Source organism: Rhododendron vialii, chromosome 12a, assembly GCF_030253575.1.
Source record: "Rhododendron vialii isolate Sample 1 chromosome 12a, ASM3025357v1".
NCBI classification, from domain to species: domain Eukaryota; kingdom Viridiplantae; phylum Streptophyta; class Magnoliopsida; order Ericales; family Ericaceae; genus Rhododendron; species Rhododendron vialii.
Window position 1 is genome coordinate 27,544,539 of NC_080568.1, and position 21,372 is coordinate 27,565,910.

General features: G+C 37.8%; 1 protein-coding gene across 1 annotated transcript; it reads right to left on the minus strand.

The window, feature by feature from the left end:
- Positions 1-483: 483 nt before the first annotated feature.
- Positions 484-20,078, minus strand: LOC131311936 (pre-mRNA-splicing factor ATP-dependent RNA helicase DEAH1). The gene is made up of 28 exons (XM_058339587.1): positions 19,975-20,078; positions 18,171-18,270; positions 17,928-18,058; positions 17,527-17,742; positions 17,367-17,438; positions 16,949-17,035; positions 15,687-15,720; positions 15,500-15,554; positions 13,028-13,087; positions 12,802-12,873; positions 11,373-11,436; positions 10,422-10,501; positions 10,226-10,293; positions 10,076-10,133; positions 9,809-9,866; positions 9,654-9,722; positions 8,783-8,851; positions 8,520-8,609; positions 7,506-7,592; positions 7,042-7,157; positions 6,898-6,964; positions 5,065-6,111; positions 4,682-4,744; positions 3,843-3,966; positions 3,621-3,721; positions 2,460-2,522; positions 2,279-2,351; positions 484-971 (listed from the first exon to the last, which is right to left on the minus strand). Exons 2-28 carry the CDS (start codon positions 18,262-18,264, stop codon positions 922-924), a joined length of 3,168 nt encoding a protein of 1,055 aa, XP_058195570.1. The 5' UTR covers positions 18,265-18,270; positions 19,975-20,078; the 3' UTR covers positions 484-921.
- Positions 20,079-21,372: the final 1,294 nt, after the last annotated feature.

Consider the following 21,372-nt stretch of genomic DNA (forward strand, 5'->3'; position numbering starts at 1 on the left):
TGTTGAAAGTGTGTATTTTTTTGCTAAAAGACAAAAGGGAGTGTGGATATCAAAAAAGAGTGTGAAAATCAATTTGGAAAACTAATTTTAATGATGCTGTGTGAACTGCTCTCGCTTTTTCATTCTATTTTGGTTCTTCATTTCCCACCAAGTGACTCCCCATCCTTTCTAGTTTTTAACTCTCCTCACCATATCCTCCTCTCTATTTCCACCTTCCTCCACTTCCCCATAATCTCCAGAAACTCTACTAAAACCTGAAAGAATGTTTTTCTTTTTTCCCCCTTCAATTTCCAAACAAATTCCAGCGTCTGTAAATTCTCCCCAATAACAGCATTAACCAGCGGGCTCCAGGACTCTTTTTCTTATTTGTGATATTGGTAATGCCAAAGCCCAATCCAAAAAAGCTGTATACTGACTCAGATTCTAGTTTCTTAACACCCAAGATCGACAAATTCAATTCAGAATGGTATTAAAACGCAGGAGTAAAGCTCAAGATATATTCCAATTTCAAAATGCTTGCATAAAATGGAATTCAAGAATCCCAAAACTGATGAAATGATCAAAAGTAAAATACACTCTCCATCTATATACATTGTTTTAGAACCTAATTGTGGGTCTCTCTGAAAATATGAATGAGGATATTTCTATACACGGGAGAAAAAATCGACAACTAAAGACTCTACCAATGTGCTTTCCAGGGTTATAACTTATATACAACATGGGGACCAACAAAAGCTAAAACTATTTGGGCTAAAAATAAGTCACAAAATTCACTAACAACAACTTCTGCTCTCAGCATCTCTGAATCTTCCCTCAGCACCACTTAATTCAGGATTGAGACGCACGTCCTGCACCGTGAGACATTTTCTTAGATCCAGCTGCAATGACCATCTCTGAATCTTTCCCTCAGCACCACTTAATTCAATCCTGAGACGCGCGTCCTGCACCGCGAGGCATTTTCTTTGATCCAGCTGCAATGTCAAAGAGTTATAAGCGATTTTACCAGCATATCAGGAGGAAAAAACACAAGCATCATACCGTTTCATACTAAGTAACATTGGAATTCACGCCTGGAAGAACTTTCTCGCAAACTGAAGGTCTAGCTACCAAACAAGTAGACCTACCTTTTGAACGATTTAGAGTTTTAAACTCCATAATTGAGGTTAAAATCTTTCCAACAGAGTTTCAGTTCCACCAAGAGTTCAACTTTTAAATGCTCGCATTATAAGCTCAACAAATTTCTATATACACATATCATAATTCAAATGCTATGTAGCACCGACACTCCAAAAGGGTGCCGTGTCCACGTATTGGACACGGGGACACGTCGGGGACACGCCCAAATACGTATTGAACACGCCACGTGGCGTGTCCAACAATTTTTATTATTTTTTGATGGGGGACACGGCTGGGGACACGCAGGGGACACGGCTGAGGGTCAAAATGTAATATATATTTTTAATTTTGAGGGGTTAATATGAAATTATTCAAAAAAATTTGGGTTAAATTGTAATTATGTCTTTATTTGGACCATGGTAATCTTATACATTCATATAGGACATGTCTTCATCAATAGTGGAAGAAAAGAAAAAATATATGTATATATGTATTTATATATATATATATTTATTTATTTATTTATTTATACACGTGGTGTGTTCCCCGCCGTGTCCGTATTCCCATTTTTTTAGAATTGCCGTGTCCCGTGTCCGTATCCGTATTTGTGTCCGTGCTACATAGTTCAAATGTACTAACCTAAGAAGCATGGACACAACCAAATTACAGAGATGGGAGATGCCTAGATGGGGATTTCAAAATCAAGGTAAGTTTTTCACAAGTTATATTTCATCTATTTAACTATAATGGGCAAATATAACGAAGGATAATGGTGAATGTTGAGATTTATCTGTGTCTGAATGCTTGTGGCTGATCTCTCACTAGCTGAAACTTTAACAGCTTTTAACAAAAGCATCATTATAGAAAATTATGAGCTTGATCGACGTTCCTTGAAACATATAGCTTTATTTCTAAAAGTAATCTTTTTTTTTTGAACGGCAATATTTCTTAAAGTATTCACCACATCTCACATACGTTACTTTGAAACTTCACAACAGAATTTGACTTTCAAAGGCTGAACATATAGAGCTTACGACGTCATATTAAGAGTCTAAGACGAAAGATATCCCAGCTCTTAATAAAACCACGAATTACAAAGCAAGGCAAATTAAAACTGACTTATTTTCAAGCAGAAGGGGAGAGAGAGAGAGAGAGAGTATACGATCTTCCACATCCTTCATTTGGTAATAGTGCGGAGCAATCTCAACCAACCACTCCGGTTTCAGTTCGGTAACCTGTAATTAAACTTCCCCAAATTAGTCTATCATGGTCGACACAGAAATCCTGTATATCGATTGCAATGATGTTGGTAGTTCTCCACTAAATTCGACAAAGATGATTACCTGCCGCATGTACTCCTTTGTTGTCAGAACCAATTCATGGTAAATAACCCATCTTGGAAGTACCTATCAAGACAAAAAAAGAAATTCAGTTCCATGGAAAATCATGACCCTTCTATTACATGGAAGTAATATTTGCTAATATTCATAGCATATGCATGTATGGCTGTACCTACTGGCTACCACCTATGCAAGATTGTATGACATCTTTTACAAGTTTTGCATAATGAGACATGATAATGTTTTCCTTACTTATCTGTAAACTAAAACTATATTCTTTCACCAATGACATATAACAGGACCAGGGGCTTTTCGGGTTGAGATATGATCAAACCAAATACAAAATAATGCCAATTACAATAACTACAAAATTTTAAAGAAAAAAGAGATTCAGTAAGACTTCCACAACAGGAGACTTCCAAAAGGCTAATGTGGCTAGAAATCAACCACATAAGCAATATTTAAATACCAACACAACCAATCAAAACAGCAAAAGCCAAAACAATCTATAAAGAAGTTCCTAAAATTTTAGCACATATTCAGAAATTTTAACACTTCAATTAGCCATTTAACGGTCTCCAGCTAGGATTACAAACAAGAAAAGCCCCTCTTGTGATACGAACAAATAAAGTAGGCCAAAAGAAAACAAACAAAATGCTGCAACAGTGACTGTTTCCTCCGAGGAGAGAAGAATCCCTAAACAAACTCGGTTATGACTTATGTCTAATACATGGCGAGAACTAGAATATCGAATGTACCAATGGTAACCTCACACATTCCAACAAACACAACTTAGTGAAACAAATCTGAATGGCGAATGCAGACGAGAAGTTCAAAGATTTATTGATCCTATTCTGATGACCTCACCAATGAACTTTGGTACACTATCATTCCAATAAGAAATTTGCATGAACAATACTAGGGTGACTTTTGTCCGGCCTGCAGAGTGTACCTCATTCAATAGAAGAACCTTAGAACCTTAATGTAATCTTGGTACGAATGGAAGATGAAAGAAAATAAGGATTAACATTAACCAGGAAGTTTTAGCTGTATCATCAACTTAACATCTCAATTTCTTCAAGGTTGAGTAGTTATTTCATAGGTAATGTGGGGTCGCAACCTCTCTTCATTAACCATATCCTAATTGACAAATCCATGACTGACCTGCGCTAAACCAGAAGTAGGGTGAATATACACCGTCTGGGGATGTTTGACTGTCCGATAAGAACCATTTTTCTGCATCCTTGCTGAATGAGGAAAAAAGCCTGAATAGAAGTAATTTAAATGACAAGGATAAATTAAACTTAACATGATGAAAATAAAACAATAACACTACAAGAAGTACTCAAACTTCAAGTTAACACAAGATAGAGTTTATGTTATAACCTGCTGTTATAGCCTTCTTTATTGGTTCAAGATCATTAGAGTTTGACATCAGTTCAATCTCAACCCTCTCCAATAGGCCCTCCAATTGATCTCTTATGTCTCTTGAGCGCTTCATACTCCTAACCTAAGAGGTGCAAACCACAACATATATAAAGCATCATGCAAACTTATTTACGAGCGCCAAATGAAGGAATGCATTTTTCAATAATCTAAATTGAAGTACAATAGCAGGGATAAGAATACGAAAGTCTGTATTCTTCACAGTTTAAAAACAAGTACAAACTATCTTCACTCAAATCAAAATTAACAGATTCACACATAAAGTATTCATAGAGCCTTGGGCAACATCGAATAGTCAACCACAGGATCCAGTTTAACCATGCCAATAGGAACCATGACTGCACATTTAATTATTTCCAGTAGCTGCATTTATCAAACAGATAACATAAGTAATTAAATCCTGTAAGGCCATCAGCAAAGCATCCAGCCTTCAAAAGCAGGTGGCACTGGGAAGGCATGACTGGTAATTTGGTACGAACTAAACCATTGGTGGTGCTTGCAAAAAGAAAGTATAGCTAATGCCTTCACAGCTAACCCATATCTCATAAATGACAGCGCAAGCTTTTACAGTTACACCACCATTAAATTGTATCCAAACAAGAAGTCAAGTAAATATGAAGCATCAATGGATTTAGACAAAACTAAAGCCTCCAACATAAATGATGAAGCCTTTATTTTAAAACGCACTTTACAAGAGCACCCTCTAGATTGCTCTGAACAATCATCATTGCATCTATAAAGAGTAAAAGCAGAACTGGATACGGAGATACCAAACACACCTGGATGTAATTCTCATAGCACCACTGAGTTGAGTAATTGGTTTCTTTCCAGGAACTGTAGATCTGAGAGAACAAAAAAAACCCAAGGTAAATAACTACTTCACAAATGCTAAGATGTGCTACCAAATCATGCCATTTGCGATCACTAAGCAAGGAGAATATTAACTATCAGAGTGAACCACCCCAGATTTCATTGTTACAACAATTTGGACATTCTGAAAAGTCGTCTACAACATAGACATGTTACAAGAATTCACATTTGGTTTGTTGAAATTAACAACTGGGGCCATCATGCATCGATGTCGGTAAAGATGGCAATAGCAGAGAAAGATTGTGGCAGTACAATATAACAATTTGGAGATATGTAATGTTTGTGAACAAACCTTAAGCAACGCAATATGATCTCCAACATTCCCTGTGTGAAAATTCATTCGTGCAGTGTCCGCATGGACTTGCTTGTCCTTTGGGCGGTAAAAGATTGAGCTTCCAACAGAAAGCATAGCAGCAATGGATATGATTTCATCTGAGCACTGGTATTTCTCTGATGCAACAATCATTTTAGATAACATGGGATCAAGAGGGAACTCCGCCATTCTTCTACCTACTTTCGTCAGTTCTCCCAACTTATTCAATGCACCCAAAGCAAAGAGCAATTCCAAGGCCTTTAGCAAAGCTTCAGCTGGTGGTGGGTCCATAAAATCAAAATTCAACAGGTCGTGAATGCCAAGGCTCTTAAGAGTGAGAACAACATTTGCGAGGTTAGTCCGTTGTATCTCAGGGACAGTATTGTCATCCAAATCACTGTAATAGTTGTAAGCAGTATATAATCGAAAGCACTTCCCGGGACCCGTCCGTCCAGATCGACCAGCCCTCTGATTTGCAGATGCTTTGGAGATGGGAGTGACCAATAATGACTCCATCCCTGTTCGTGGATTATATGATTTCATCTTGCAAAATCCTGGATCAATGACGTACTTAATCCCATCGATTGTTAGTGAGGTTTCTGCTATATTTGTGGCAAGGACAACCTTACGTGCACCTTCGGGAGTGGGTTCAAATATTTTTGCCTGTAACTCTGTTGGAAGGTTTGCGTAGATAGGGCATATGATGAGCTCCGGAATTTTAGTTCCAAGCCCTCTTGTCCTGTGTTTTAATATCTCCTCTGCTGTTTCAATCTCCTCCTGCCCAGTGAAGAAGATCAGGATGTCACCATCGCCGGGTTGCTGAGTCACATGGATTTGCAGAGCTGTGACGATAGCTGCATCCAAGTAATCAGCTTCCGGTGCTTTTGTGTAATGCACCTCAACTGGAAACCGCCTACCAGGGATCTTAAAAATTGGAGCAGAATCGAAATAATCACTGAACTTCTCTGCATCAAGAGTTGCGCTTGAGATAAGCAACTTGAGGTCCGGTCTAAACCGGGCAATATCCTATCAAATGCCAAAAGAGAAAAAAATTGATTAGGACAAAGAACTCCTCAATTCCCAGGGAACGCCCTTGGGAACAAGAGCTTCAAGTGCATGAAATGTAATGATGGGGGAGGATGTCTGGTTACATGTTTAATTGGTCTCAGAACTAAGTGCCGTGTTCCAAAACCACTGGCGTCATTTTTGCAAATGAAAAGTTCCATGCTTCTGGTTCTTCATAACCAGAGGCAGACTTACTTCTTCAAAAAGGTTCATAATGATGAACACTTCTTACATACAAAAATTACAAAGACTTATTTCTTCAATTGCATGGAATGGATATGAGTAGGTGGAAGTATTCCCAGCGAAATTGACCACGCTACACTATTCTTGGAATTTATACCATCCGATTACTTTCAGGTACAAGCCCCGGTAGGTATATTTATTACTATTCTAATCTTAACTAAACCAGATAGTTTGAAATTAAATTAGAAGATCATAATAATGCTAAAATGGCCCTACAAGTTTTCCCCCTCCTAATTTGGCCCTCCCGAGCCCAAATCGTAGTTCTGCCCATTTCCATAGCAAAGGAAGCACCTGAGAAGTTAAAAACAACCAGTATGGATCCATATCCACAAAAAGCAAGGCTGCCCAAACTTTTAAGCCCCACGCAGATTGTACACTCCTAGCTAAGGAATGCAACTTGTAAATTGTGAAACAACCCAATATAAGCACCAGACACCTCCCCTCATTCACCAACAGATAAAACTTTCAAAACTAGTATCATGCAGGTTAAGACTCTATACTTGCCTTGACTAAACCAAACAAAATGTCAGTTGAGAGAGTTCTTTCGTGGGCCTCGTCCACCATCACCACACTGAAAAGTCGTGCAAAACAAAAAAAATCAGCCACAAGAAACAGACTGCATTGTAGAAGCTTCAAAACGTAACTTACCTGTAACCTGCGAGATCAGGTTCCCCAAGGAACTCCCGCAGTAGCATACCATCAGTCATATACTTCAGAAGTGTCTTTTCTGAAGTGCAATCTTCAAAACGAATTGAGTAACCAACCTGAAAGTGGAGGTCATGATAACTACAATTGTATCAGCAACTAGAAAACTAAAACTAACAGGAATCCTATTAACACAGTAAACCAAACTTATTCTACAACTTAGCAACTGACCAAGCATTCATTGAATACCCGAATCAAACATTCTTGGAATTTTCAATCCAATAAGTCAGATTCTTCATGTAGTAGATCTTATTATAAGATAAAGATATGGAATTGCCATTGGTTTAAGAATTCAATGCTTTCTGAGTTGACAGTCTGAATACTCATTTATTACCACTCAAATAGCTTGGAAGTATAAAGATCAACAAAAAAGCCACACAGGTATGAAATAAAAGCAGAATGCAAACCTCGTGGCCGAGTTTGACACCCATTTCTTGAGAAACACGAGCAGCAACGCTCATAGCAGCAACTCGTCGTGGCTGCGTACATCCAATCTGCAAAGAAAGAAAAACAAATTTCAAAACCCAGGCCAACCAAATTACACTCAAATTCGCCAGTTAAGAAAACAAACTTTCTGCACCTTTTGGAAACCTTTCTAGCACATTAGCACTCAAAAAGAAAATAACTCTGAAAGTCGTGAGAATTGGTTTCTGCGAAATAGCTTTTTGCAACAAACCATTACGGAGTATCACACAACTATTGAAGACTTGCAAAAACATTTACAAATACCTATAAAAAAACAGCCAGCATCTTAAATCGATTTTGTCATCAATGTAGCCTATAACATGAGATATTGAAGAAGAAAAGATGGTGATCATCCTTAAATTTTTGAGGTGCGAAATCTTTCTGTGGTTACATGAAAAAGAGAAAAAAAACAGAAAAACAAGGCCCAACATCCACAATATGATGATTGGGGATTGGGGAAGAGCATTAAAAGATCTTCACCATGCGGGAAAACCAGCGAAGGTTTGTCAACTTCCAATCATCTACATTTTTCTATTCTTAAAGATTGTTGGAAACATTAAATGGCTACTTTCACGATAAATGTAATTCTACTCTCCGAAAGTTCCCACACAATTCATCTGTAGTTTGAACCTTCTAATAATGGCCTACCACATTTTGTAATTTTTTTCATTATCCTTGTCCAATAATGAAATGATACAGTACCATTTTCCATAGAAATGAAAAAAGAAGAAGTCAGTTTGGCGTAGACTCAATAGCATATTGCCTAAATTTCACCAGAAGCAAAACCCTCAGCTCATAGTTGCACTGCCAATCATCACAATCATGATTCAACTCTTTAAAACATTAGTTTGCTGGTTAGCAACAACAATAATATTTCAATTGCTGCAAATTATCAGTAAAGCAGCCATTGTGTGTGTGTGTGTGGAGAGAGAGAGAGAGAGAGAGAGGACTCAGACCTTTCCCCGTTTCGTGTATCCAGACTCATGTAGATACTGGGGTATCTGCGTGGTTTTCCCAGAGCCCGTCTCTCCAACTATAACAAGAACCTAAAAAATTGAATACCAACAAATAATTATCTCTAAATGTCAAATTCTTTATAAGTACACTTGAGAAGTTTTGGGCAAAGGCCAGAGTAATTCAGCAAAAGTATCCACAAATATAAAACTTAGGAACTGGAGAGAAAAAAAATGTAAGATTCAAAGCAGGTAATGTTAAAGACCTGATGATTATCAACAGCTTGAAGCAACTCATCTCGATATGCATAAATAGGCAAAGTTTTTCTGTCCTCCTGAAGAAGCAAAAAGGACAACATAAGCTTGAATTAGACATATAAACATTTCAACAGTCAAAGATGGCAATCAGTGGGAAATTAGTTGAGACAAAAGATCCACTGCCATCCAATAAAACATAGTTTACAATTCTCTCAAAGTAGTCATGTAAACAGAAATCCCAGTCTTTGCATTTTCTCATGCCAAAACTTCAGGTTACCTACATCTGACTTTGAATTTTACCTCCTAACAAAAATTCCTGTAATTTTTGTATCAGCATTTCCGGTAACACTCTCAATACATGCAGGCAACTTATTACACAAAAATATGAGGTATGCAGTAGCTAGCTGAGTCACAACAAAGATGATCATCTAACATACAAGTTCTGCCAGTACAAAATTTCGGGAAAGCCATCTACAACAATCAGTGGTGCTATGACACAGATGTAATTGTTGTCGTTGACTTCTGACGGTACAGTTATTCTTCTTTTGGTTTCCAACCATTTCATAATCTTAAGTATTTTTAGTTGTCACAGTCCAAGAGTTCTCTTTATATCTTCAGGGACAAAATCCACTTTATCCCTTGTGCTTGGCATTCGAGCATTTTTTTTCACCATTCTGTTGTCTACTTTAGTCCAAAACCAAAAGGTGTCAAAATGGCTTATTTAAGGAAGCTTATCCTCTCAACTCTAGCATATCATTTATCATGGAACCCTCATGTCACCCCATGCATGCCACATAACTTTCCCGAGCTGAATGTGGGTCAACTGTGCAAGGAGAAATTAAGAACTCTTCCAGAAACTCTAGCTGAAGAAATGCATACCTGAAGTTTCTCAAATGCTGATTTCTCCATTGATTTGTCAAGGGACTCAGCAGGAACCTCATCTTCAAACTGCAAGGGAGAAAGTAGCTTAGGCAGAAACACTACAGCGAGAAACAGAGAAGACCTGTCACATGGGATGAAGTCATCATACATACATTGACACCATCCATCACAGATGCCTTAATGAAATCAATCTGATCCTCGAACACAAACCTACACAATAAACATTTATCCATTAGACTATCGTGTCGCCACGTATAGATAAACCTTCTGAATATTATCTATTTCATTTAGGAAAAGCAAACTTGATATCCAACACAAAAACCCGGGTAAATCAAGCAAATTTATCATCTCAATCAAAACAAAGAAGAGACCATGCAACCAACAAATCAATCTCAAACGAAACCACAAGAAAAACTCACTGAAAATCATCGGATTTTTGCTTCCTATCTTTTGAACCATATTTAAGGGTAGCTTTTCCTGCAAGATGACTCCACAATTAGAATCACAAAATTAACAGCTACCAATGTACAATCTCTGATTAAGACATAAATGCATTAACCAAGATTTACCAATCTGATGCTCCTCCCATGCTTCTTGTTCTGCAAATGGGTTCATTTTGTCTCCAGCACCCGAGTCCCTGCAAAGCTCCAAACAAGCTTAATATAAGTCCCAAAGAAAATGGTATCCGTGGTACATTACACTTGCGTGACCATTGCAACTATCAGTGATTGCATATTGGATTCATCCTCTGTGAAAGTAAACAACCTGTAACGCTGCATAGCAACAGAAAATCTCTTCTCTTGATTGACACCACCATCCTGATCATAAGCTTCAGGCATTCTATACTGCGGCCCAAAAACAGAAAAAAGGAAAACACCATCTATTAATTGAGAAATAGGCATGTAATGACATAATCATAGGACAAAATTTCAAACAACTTCCCCTTTTCGATAATAGTTAATGCAAGATTAGATATGCCAGCCTGGCACTGCATAGTTAAGAGTCCGTTTATGCTTCCAGATCTTGTTTTTATGTGATTGAGTTTTCTAGAATCTTATTTTGTCCTGTGTCTCAATCATTCTAGATATCTTCTTGTCCTTGCTTTTGCTCAGATATCAAAGCAAATTCCCCCATGCCATCAAGGTTTCCCAAATAAATTATTAAGACCAAGAAAGATAGCCCTACAGCTTAGTAAATTATTCGAATCCCAATAGACCTACCAACGCAAGTGGTACTCTTTTCTATGTTGATAAGAACAAGTGATACTCTAAAATCATTTCCAAGTATACAAGCTCATTTAAGCGTATTCAACAACAGTAAAAATTGTCATATGAAGGAAGATTGTATCCAGAAAATATAAGGACACTTGAAGAATCTTGAAAGCTTAAAAACAATACACTCTCGATGTCTAAATGGAGGAAAGGAGAAGATCCAGGCAACTTTATTTACCAAAAGTAAATGAAGCTAACTTACATTCTAGACCTTAGAAACTGAATATGCCCCTTGTAAAGGATTTTTACGGATGAGATCATCATCCCTAGAGCTTCTCTCCTATTAAAACGTACATAAACTTCATTGCATTTAACTTAAGTGACTCTACAGATACCAAATTGAGGAAACAAATTCAAGAAAACAACTAAGAATGAATGGACATAGATGCACCTGCGACAATACTATGGAAGTTGAAAATGTAAATAGATACATGAATGACTTTACCTCATCTATGTTATCAGCATCTTCAGACCGCTTCTTAACAAGCTCATAAATTTCTTTCTTGTATCTGCCACAATACAAAAACCAATAAGAAACCAATATGAGGTTACTGTGAAGCGAAGTCCCACATAAAACAGTTACCACTGATAAAAAAGATAGCAATTTCAGATAGGACAAAATACAACTTATCAGGCTAGTAGTACTTGTAGTTAGCCAACACAAGACTCCAGTAGGAAAGGTTGAATGAGGTGACGAGTGGTTAAGGTAGCGAATGTATCAGACAGCTTACACAAAGCCAAAAGTGAGAGCGCAACCAGAAACAAAAAAAACGAAAAACTTAAAAGTGTCATACAACTAGTCATACGATCATTTCATTTTCCCATGGTGCAATTATCTTGTGCGGGGATTCAGCAACATAGCAACTACCTACAAGAACTTCAAAAATTCAACGCAAACAGACCGTAGGAGAAGTTATACTCAATCCCTGACGTAAACAGAGATCTGCCTATTGCAACAGAACAAGAATGAAAAACTCTTCCATTCTAGTTGTCCCACATTGGTTAATTGTCTCCTCCAAAACAAGTACGTGAGCTTGGGCGGCCTCTCCCCTCATTGCCAATTAGTTTGAGGGATATGCTTTAACATGGTATCAGAGCTAAGGCTTCAGAGAATTTGTTCCCCTTGCTATAAATGCACCGTTGTTTGTTGTGATCCAAGTGTTATGGATCGTTTGTTTAACTCTCGAAGTGCGAGTCGAGGGTCGCACATGCGGGGGAGTGTTGGAGTTTATCCCACATTGGTTAATTATCTCCTCCAAAAACTAGTATATGAGCCTGGGCAGCCTCTCCGCTCATTGCCAATTGGGTGGCCTCTCCACTCATTCATTATGGATCGTTTGTTTAACTCTCCACGTGCGAGACGGGGGTCACACGTGCGGAGGAGCGTTGGAGTTTGTCCCACATTGGTTAATTATCTCCTCCAAAAACTAGTATATGAGCCTGGCGGCCTCTCCACTTATTGCTAATTGGTATTGAGTTGGATGCTATAACAGGGGTTTAAGAGCTAAGATTTCGGAGAATTTGTTCCCCCTTATTTGTGCCATAAGTGCACAGTTGTTTGTTGTGCTCCATGTGTTATGGATCGTTTGTTTACCTCTCCACATGCGAGTCGGGGGTCGCACGTGTGGGGGAGGGTTGGAGTTGTCCCACATGGTTAATTGTCTCCTCCAACTAGTACATGAGCCTGGGCGTTCTCTCCCCTCATTGCCAATTGGTTTTGAGGTGGATGCTTTAACATCTTCCATCCACCGAAAAAAGCAACATGTGCGTCTTTGTTTTAGTTCAAAAGGGAGCTTAGCCTGGAGATTGGTTCCATAAGAAACTGTTTATATAACAATATGTCCAAATCCTTTTCTAAAGGAGTATCTACTTACCTCAGCTCACGATATTCTGCTTCAGTCAATTTTACTCCGTCAAAAAGATACTGTTCATCCTCTATATCATCCCTGAAATCACAAGACATGGATATGGAATCACAAGATAAAATCAAATTACACTATCTTTATGAATGTTTTACCAAGATAAAATCACTACTCTTGAGACAAACAGAGCAGAAACCAAAATAGAAAGAAGATACTAAGATGAGATTTCATAACATACCTGAGCTGATTTACTATCTTTTCCTCCCTTTTCTTCAAATACTCTTGCCTTGAAACTTTTCTGAAATAGGCAATACAGAAATAAGCATCAACAGTGTCACACAAACAAGCTCCAGCAGATACAGCAAGAAACAACAGAGACAAACATGGGGGTACCACATCACAACAAAAAATTGAAGCCAGGCATATTTGTGGATATTATTGAGGAGGTGGGCCAATGGAATAGACAGAATTTGCAGTTATAATTGGCGGGTGGCAAATTGTTCTTTCTACGCTTGAAGAAGCAATTTGTTATCACAACTGATAATTAAACAAAATCACAGTAAGAATGACCATCACCCGCAAGGGTCTAAGAGATGTGACTTTGTATCTTTTCCTTACCCTTCTCTGTATACCACACCGTCCCACAATGTCTCTTTGATATTTAAAAATGCTAGAAATGGTCACAAACTTGGATTACCCATCACCAGTTCGGTAAATTCTACTGCAAATGATTCAAGAGATAATATGCTTTACAGTGATATGAATTCATTATTAACTGGTAAATGATCAACCTCAACAGTGAGAAGCCTGTAAACCTGATAGAATCCACAACCAGTGTCATATCAAGCATATTTCAGGCTGAGGATTTCATACCCAAGCAAAAAAACGAATAAGAAACCGGAAGAACTCCGACCCTTTCTCCAAAATAACTACCATAATCTGGTATCCAATACCTCTCCAACTAGGACAGACTCATTTTCCTCATCTTTCGAACCTAATTAACCTCAAGCCAGGGCAAATTGGAATAGTATCTTAGGAATTGTCCAAAACGAAGACAAAGGGAATCAAAGAGTGTTGCCCAATACAACACAGGAGAGTGTGAATTTCAAATCTCTAGATCCACCAAAATGAACACCTGTCAGCTATCCCTCACGGAAAGCCCCACCAAACATCTCAGTAAAGACCTCAACCACTAAGATAAATATGAAGGGGTGGGTGGAATTCCCTAGCTGTGCATTTACAGGACTATAGAAGGCAGTCTCGCTCCACTTCCTCCTCCTACAGCTTTATCACATACATCAAAAGATCCAACTTCAACCAAGAAAAACACCTTCTGCACACCCAAAAACGCCACAGCGCTTGCAAACCCACATACTAAAATATATGGGAAGACCACATAAAACTCTAGAAAGCCACCATACAACCAATTATTTACGACACAGAGAGTAAATGTTTGCAAGTTTAGATCCCTTAGTTGCCCTACCAATAAATCATACACATTAAAAGTTCTGAACATGCATGTTCATGCACCTCTTCAATTGTTAGCAGCCAACTGGAAGTTAGCTTGGCTCACCACTCTTAATTCTAAGAGGCCAGGTATTCCACGAGCACTTCAAACAATTTTCACCTCTCCCCGAAAAGACTTCCAAACTGTATACGCCCACCAAATCCATCAACGTATCATACAAACTTACTTTCCATAATCAAAGTAACGACATACAGACTCAAACTTCTCCCAAGTTGTCCAATACGGAGAAATGCAAACATGAGACACCATGTAACATGGACATAGACTCAAACTACTCCCAAGTTGTCCAATATGGAAAAATAAAAAGATGTGACCCTAAGTAATTCTCAAAAAATGGGGACACAGACGTGGTGGGGGAATCGACAAAATTATATTTTTTCCATTTTTCAAGTTATTCATACCTACAGTGGAACCACTAATATTTAGGTTAGGGCTTCGATTGAATACGGTATCAACTCATGGTGTATGGCTGGATTTTTTAACCAACACGAACCACATTTTATATTACACTTTCGGAAAAATATTTTTTATGTTATTCATGTTTGCCCTCGGAAAAGCTTTTAAAATTTACAAAAGTCACCTTGTCACGTCCCCATGTGTAAACATCAAAATTCAATGGACACGCCATAAGTATTTCAGCGTGTCCCTGGTGTGTCCGACCAGATATGGCAACCTCCTAGGTGCGTTGGTGTCATAGATGAAACACAACGGTGATTGAGAAATTCTTTTTCTGATCTATTCAGCAAAGGACCATATATCTGCACAGAAATTTTCAAAGCATCAAACACTTCCTCCTCTAAGAACAGCCTCATAGTTATCACCATTTTCAAGTCATTTTTAAAAGGCTAAGTGATCTAACAGTTACTCTAACGTGGGTTACAAATTTCAGGAATGAAAATAGGAACTCTTGAGGGCTTAGGGCAGTACGATAACTAATACAACAACAACAACAGAACCCATGTAGTCCCTAATCATTGGGGGTATGGGCGGGCTGGCGGGGGAATATTGGAGATAGACCTAACCTTTGGCAATATGAACTAAGTGGCTGCTCTAAGAATACCATTGAAACAGTGGCCCCCCTATACCTGTTTTGCTGCGGAACCATGCCCCAAAATCAAAGCCAAATGGCATCAGAGAGGGCAGGCCTATAGACCAAACAAGGTTAAAGCACAAGTAACAAACCTTAAAGTAGTCGTGCCATCTTGCTCCAAAGCATTAGATCTCCGAACTGATTCTTCTGTACAACAATTTTAATGCATCAAAACAAGTGAGTTAAAAAATATTGAATCATAAGTAAAAGAATACAAATACAAATGTAGGACACATATACATCATTTATGACCATAGCTATGATCTCAAAATGTAGTACCTTCCTCCCTCCTTGTTGATTTTGCCTCACCTAGCTTTAAAAAACAAAACAAAAGTAAGAACATGAAAATTGATACAAAGGGATCGGTACAAAGGCTATCAAAGTAATTACTAAAATAAGAACCCACAACAAAATTACGACAATGACACTAATTTCAAACCGCCAGCACCAAAACAAATTGTACAGCATAAAGCTCACAAATGAGGTGGGAAAAACCCAAGGCTAGATTAAGCAAGTTCTTGGAAAGATTTGTCAAACTTGTGGCCAGTAACCAGTAAGAATATAAGGACAGTGGATTCCAGTCTTCAAGATCTCCCCTGACCCAAATGGCACAGGTTTGGGAGCCTTTTAGTTGGGTATTGGAGTGCTTATGGTGGGCAAGTAGACCACAGGCAGAGCTTCAAATTACGCGGGGAGAGCAGTCAAGCCGGGGGCAGGGCAAGTTCACTTAGGCAGGTGGGTAAGGACGCCCAACCCATGCACATTGACATCCTTACTAACACAAGCAAGGTTAAAAGTGGGCAAACACATTGCCGACTCAAGTTCAGTAATTAAAGTTACTAAACTAGTATAGTAATCATACAACCTCATATAAGCCAAACCAACTCAAACCAGACTAAGTCTTAAGCCCCTATCAATTGGAGTCGGCTACATGAAGCCGTTTTCACCATAGAGCTCTATCGAGGGCATCATGTTCCGAGATATCAAACAAACCTAGATTCTTTTGAACTACCACTTCTAAAGTCCATTTTGGTCTATCCCTCTCCTTAGTGCTACCATGATACCATCTACTATAACCATATCACTCTTAACTACTGCATCTACCGAACAATAAATATGGCTGAACCACCTTAATCTATTTTCTCTCATATTATGTTCTATCGGTGCTACCTTACCACCTTAATCATACAATCTCATATATATGATAAAATGAAGTATCCTATAATTTGGGTTAACAAGGGGTAGTTTTAGCAACCAGACTTGAAACTTCCACTAGAAATCCAAGATGCATTGAATTGGTTTACTTTTTGGTAGTCATTTCTCGCAACTGTGGTCCTACCACTTGTAATCACAGCAAAGAAGGATGTAGCACATGTATAACTTGTATGAAGCAGGATACTTGCATACAGAAATGATTGACCATATTCTGAAGTGAATATTCAGTTCCTTCAACATGAGTTCTTCCTGTAGTTAGAAGTAAACGTAACAAAAAACAAATTAACTGCAGCAATCAAAAAGCCAGATCAGGGCAACTAGTTTACCTTTCTCGTCGCTGCTGCATCCCGATCTTTGAGGTGGCGCTCTAACTCCTCCCTATCTCTTTGGTCACGCAATCTTTCTTCCTCCGACTGCAGGCAAGAGACATGTTAGCCCCTAAGAATGGAGGGAAGTGGAAAAGATATAAAAAGCTCTCCCCTAATGAAACCATGATCGATAATTTGGCTCCAAACAGGGCGGAAAAAACAAAGAAACTCCATTAGAAATTCTCAGCATTTATTGGATCATAACAAACCGGCCAACAAAGAGGAACCAAAACATATATTGCAAGAGAAACTCCATTGAGTACGGATCTAGTACCTTGATTGGCCACCATGCCGTACTTCTTTTAATTAAGTAGTAAAAGAAATTGAAAACAATAAACTTTTGCTACCACTTCAAAACAACATATTGACAAGATACCTCAGAATCATCATCTTCATCTGGAATAGTCCGTTGCTTAACTCGTCTTTTTTCTTCCATGTTTACAACAACCTGCGGCATTGCATTCAGTCAAAACAAAAGGAAACAAGTAACTGTAAACCAAAATCAAATTCAGCGAATAAGAGTAGAAAAATTATGCCTCATCATCTTCATCTTCCTGATTTTCAGTCTTCTTCCTGAATCGTTTCTTATGATTATCATCTGCTTTTCTGACCTCAGAAGCAGCAGAAATATGAGAACCATTACCACTGCCACCTGCAACATCATGGTCATCATCGTCATCGGCCTCCAAAAGAGAGTAAGTCTTCTGCTTCCTAACCAGTAATGCCGCCTCTCGTTCTTGTTTCTGATAGGCCTAATATGCACACCAAAAATACAAACAATCATTTTCAATAAGAGCCTGAACACTGTTAACAATGTGGAGTACAACTAACAAAAAAATAACAATGAAATTTCGAGGGTGCCAAACTCTACTAAAAGGATCCAAACTCAAATCTTTATTCAAATGAATCAAATAGCAATACTCCAACATTTACTCACATTAATCCCTGAAGCTTTACGTGGAACCTTCCCATAGATCTCTTCTGCAAAGGCACGTGTTTCATTACTTGCTGAAAGCCCAATATCCACAAGCTTACCGACAAAGTCGGATGGTGACGAAGTTGTCTTTGCTGCCATACAATCACTATATATAAATCTACAGTTCATAAAACACATCTACATATAATTCCAGCCAAAAGGGGTATAGGAATTAGGTTCAATTAGAAAGTTAAAAGAACTAACATAAGCCAATCACATATTGCACAACTGTAGGCTGCGAGTATCCCAAGAGTGATATCAACTTGTCTGAGACCCATGCCTTCAAATCACTCCCCATTTTACACTGCATCAGGCAGTTAACCAAAATCCCAATCAAACCAGTAATTCCATGCCCACGATAATTCAACTGTTCACAATATCATCATATTTATGATCACGCACAGAAATTAGATACATGCTCTGCTCGGTCACCACCAAAAAAAGAAATCAAGAGTCCACAAAATATAACCCATCTACATCCAAGGTTCATGCATGAAGAAGCAGATGGAGGTTGATAAAGTAATCCTTGACCATAATTACCAGAATTCAAATTCGCAGTGGACTAGTGGTATGAACTTGTAAACTATAATCTGCTGATTGAGCATGATTTCCACGTAGCCTATCTTTTCTTCCATTTTTTCCCCTATTCATACCTTTTTTCGTTGACAACTTACACATGTTCTTGTTGAATTTTTGGCTCACGTTCAATGGTTTTGACAAAGCATGTGGTTGCATTAAAAAATCATTGATAGTCTTTGGACCAAATTTTCAAAGCTAGATTAGTATGAATTTAGAGTCTTATCTTTCTTTCCTAGCCGGTCCCAAGCCCGGATAAAGGAGGAGGGTTGCACGTTAGGTAGTTGACAGCCAACACATTAAAAAACCGGCCAGATCTTTATGACATGAATCTAAATATGATACCCTTGACAGAACTCAATGGAGAAAAAGGATTCATGTAGCCGACCCCAATTGATTGGGACATAAGGCTCGGTTTGGTATTAGTATGAATTTAGTGTTTTGATGGGTGATGGGGGAAAGCACAGTTTGGAAGGTGTGCTGTGTTTTCTTGCATTACAAAGGCCAACCCAACTTGTGGCATCTATATATGGCAAGCCATGCACCAAATACAAAACTAGTTCTCTTATGAGGAAGAGATAATAGGTACTTTTTTTATCCTATTGTAAGTTGTTATTGGGTGGTGAGAGTGGGAGTACAAGGAGTTGGGTTATTTAATGTAGCCCGAACATTTTACTTGTATTGATTATTCTCATATAGTGAACGACGGATCTCTCTCGTGATGTAGTTTTTTTATTCCGAACTATGTAAATCCTTGTGCGTCCCTCTTTCTAGTTTTTTTTTCTTCATCGCATGATTTTTTGCCACAATTAAGCCTAGTGCCCAAAGTTCCAATTAGTTAGGGCAACTCCAGACCTTTTTTTTGAAACAAAAACACTTTTGTATTGAGCATGATTCCCACCTAGCCTATCTTTTCTTCATTTATTTTTTCTCTTCTCCATAGCTTTTCAATGATTTCAATGAAGACTTAAGCATGTTCTCACATCCAGGAGCAACATAAAGTACCAAACAATACAATGGAAGCAATAGCCATACTTTCTTAACCAAGAGTGGAGAGCATGTTTTCGTAATTTTTTAAACACAATTAAGCCTGATGCCCTAGTTCCAGTAAGCTAGGGCAACTCCAAACCCTCTTTTCAAACAAAAGCGTATTCGTATATGCAGGGCCGGCCCTGGGTAGAAGCCTAGAAAGACACTGCTTCAGGCCCTAAAAGAATGGTGTACTATTGCATCTGAAATAAATTGATTCACTCGGGGTGTGGATTGGACGCACCAATGCTCTTTCAACGAGTGATTATTTAGTAGGCCCCAAACGTATCACGTGTTTATCATGTAAATTAAGCATACAAAACAGCCAACAGAGATATAGACGACGACGGCACACACGCACAGAGAGAGAGAGAGAGAGAGAGAGAGAGAGAGAGAGGGGTACCTGCTAGATTTTGGGTTGGTTCTGATTGCATAGAAATTTTTGAAAATTCTTTTTTCGGAGGGCGTAGGAATTGGATGTGTATATATATGCGGCAACGATTACAAAGAAAACCCTAGAATTTGATCCTTGTCGCTAATTACTCCCAATAGTTGTATGTGTTTCAATTTCGAAGTCACGTGACTTCTAATTTAACAAAATCAACCCTCTACTTCTCAATTCCCCGCAATGAATTCATGAAATTTTACAAAATGAGTTTTGCACTCTCTTATATCCTCTTGCACTCTTGTTTTGTTTTTTTATTTACTTGAAATTAGAAAAAATAGCCTTTATTTGTGGGAAGTGGTTAATAATTAAGGGTAGTTTGATAATTTTGCATTAGTAAATAAGTGCAAGAGAATAAGAAATGAGCGTAAAAATCATTTTTCTCTAATACAAAGTTATCGAAATTGCTTAGTGAAATGATTTTATGTGAACAAGAGACATCCAATTAGTATTTATATGAACAACAATATATTTTTTCCTCAGTATCTAAAATACAAATAAAAGAACTATTCTTTTATTTGTAAAGTTACAAAAAAAAAACTTATGTTTTCTGAAACTATGCAACTTTACCATATTTTCAAATGGTCTTACTTTTTATTTTACGAGCATAGATGGGAGTGAAATTTTATTAAAAGTACGTGATATTACATGGGAAGTGAGAAAAGAGAAATAAAAAAAAGGTTGTTTACTTCTTGGATGTAGTTGGTATGTTTGCAAAGGTATCATAAACCAAATTTACAATGGTGATGTCACATTTTTCTATCAGTAAGGGGCGTTCGGCTAAATAAGCCACTTTGCTTATTTTTTTATACTTATTCAATTTTTTTTTGCATTTGTTAGTTTTTTGTCAATTTTTTTGGGATTATTGATTCTTCATGACAAGAGGATTCTAAAAAGTAAAAAATTACGATCGAAATCAATTTTTTTTAATAAAGACGAAAAAATTGGCTTCTTGGCTTATTTTTGTCTTTATTCAAAAAAATTAGGTTTCGATCCTAATTTTTTACTTTTTAGATTCCTTTTGTCATGACGAACCAAAAAATTAATGGAAAATTAACAAATGCAAATTTTTTTGAATAAAGACAAAAAAATAAGCTACTTGGCTTAATTAGGGGTGTTTGGGAGCCTACTTTTTGATTTTTCATTTCCAACTTTTTGCCTATTTGGCTTTTGGGATTATGATCAGAATGTATTTTGTATTTGGTAGAGTGTTTGGATGATATGTGCAGAATGCATTTTGCAGCAGGAGTAATGTTTGGGAGATATGGAATGAAAATGAATTATAAATTGGTTTTTTACTATGTTGCGCCCAGTTATTAATAATTGTGTCTGATGTATATAAATAATATTTTAATC

Bases quoted from the DNA above. Each gene is read 5' to 3' on its own strand.
- LOC131311936 (XM_058339587.1), bottom strand. From the start codon at position 18,264: ATGGGGAGTGATTTGAAGGCATGGGTCTCAGACAAGTTGATATCACTC. The intron at 8,852-9,653 runs GTATGCATTTCT...TTGCTTCTTCAG, and splicing joins CAGCATTTGAGAAACTTCAG to GAGGACAGAAAAACTTTGCC. The intron at 6,112-6,897 runs GCAAGTATAGAG...GGCATTTGATAG, and splicing joins TTTTGTTTGGTTTAGTCAAG to GATATTGCCCGGTTTAGACC.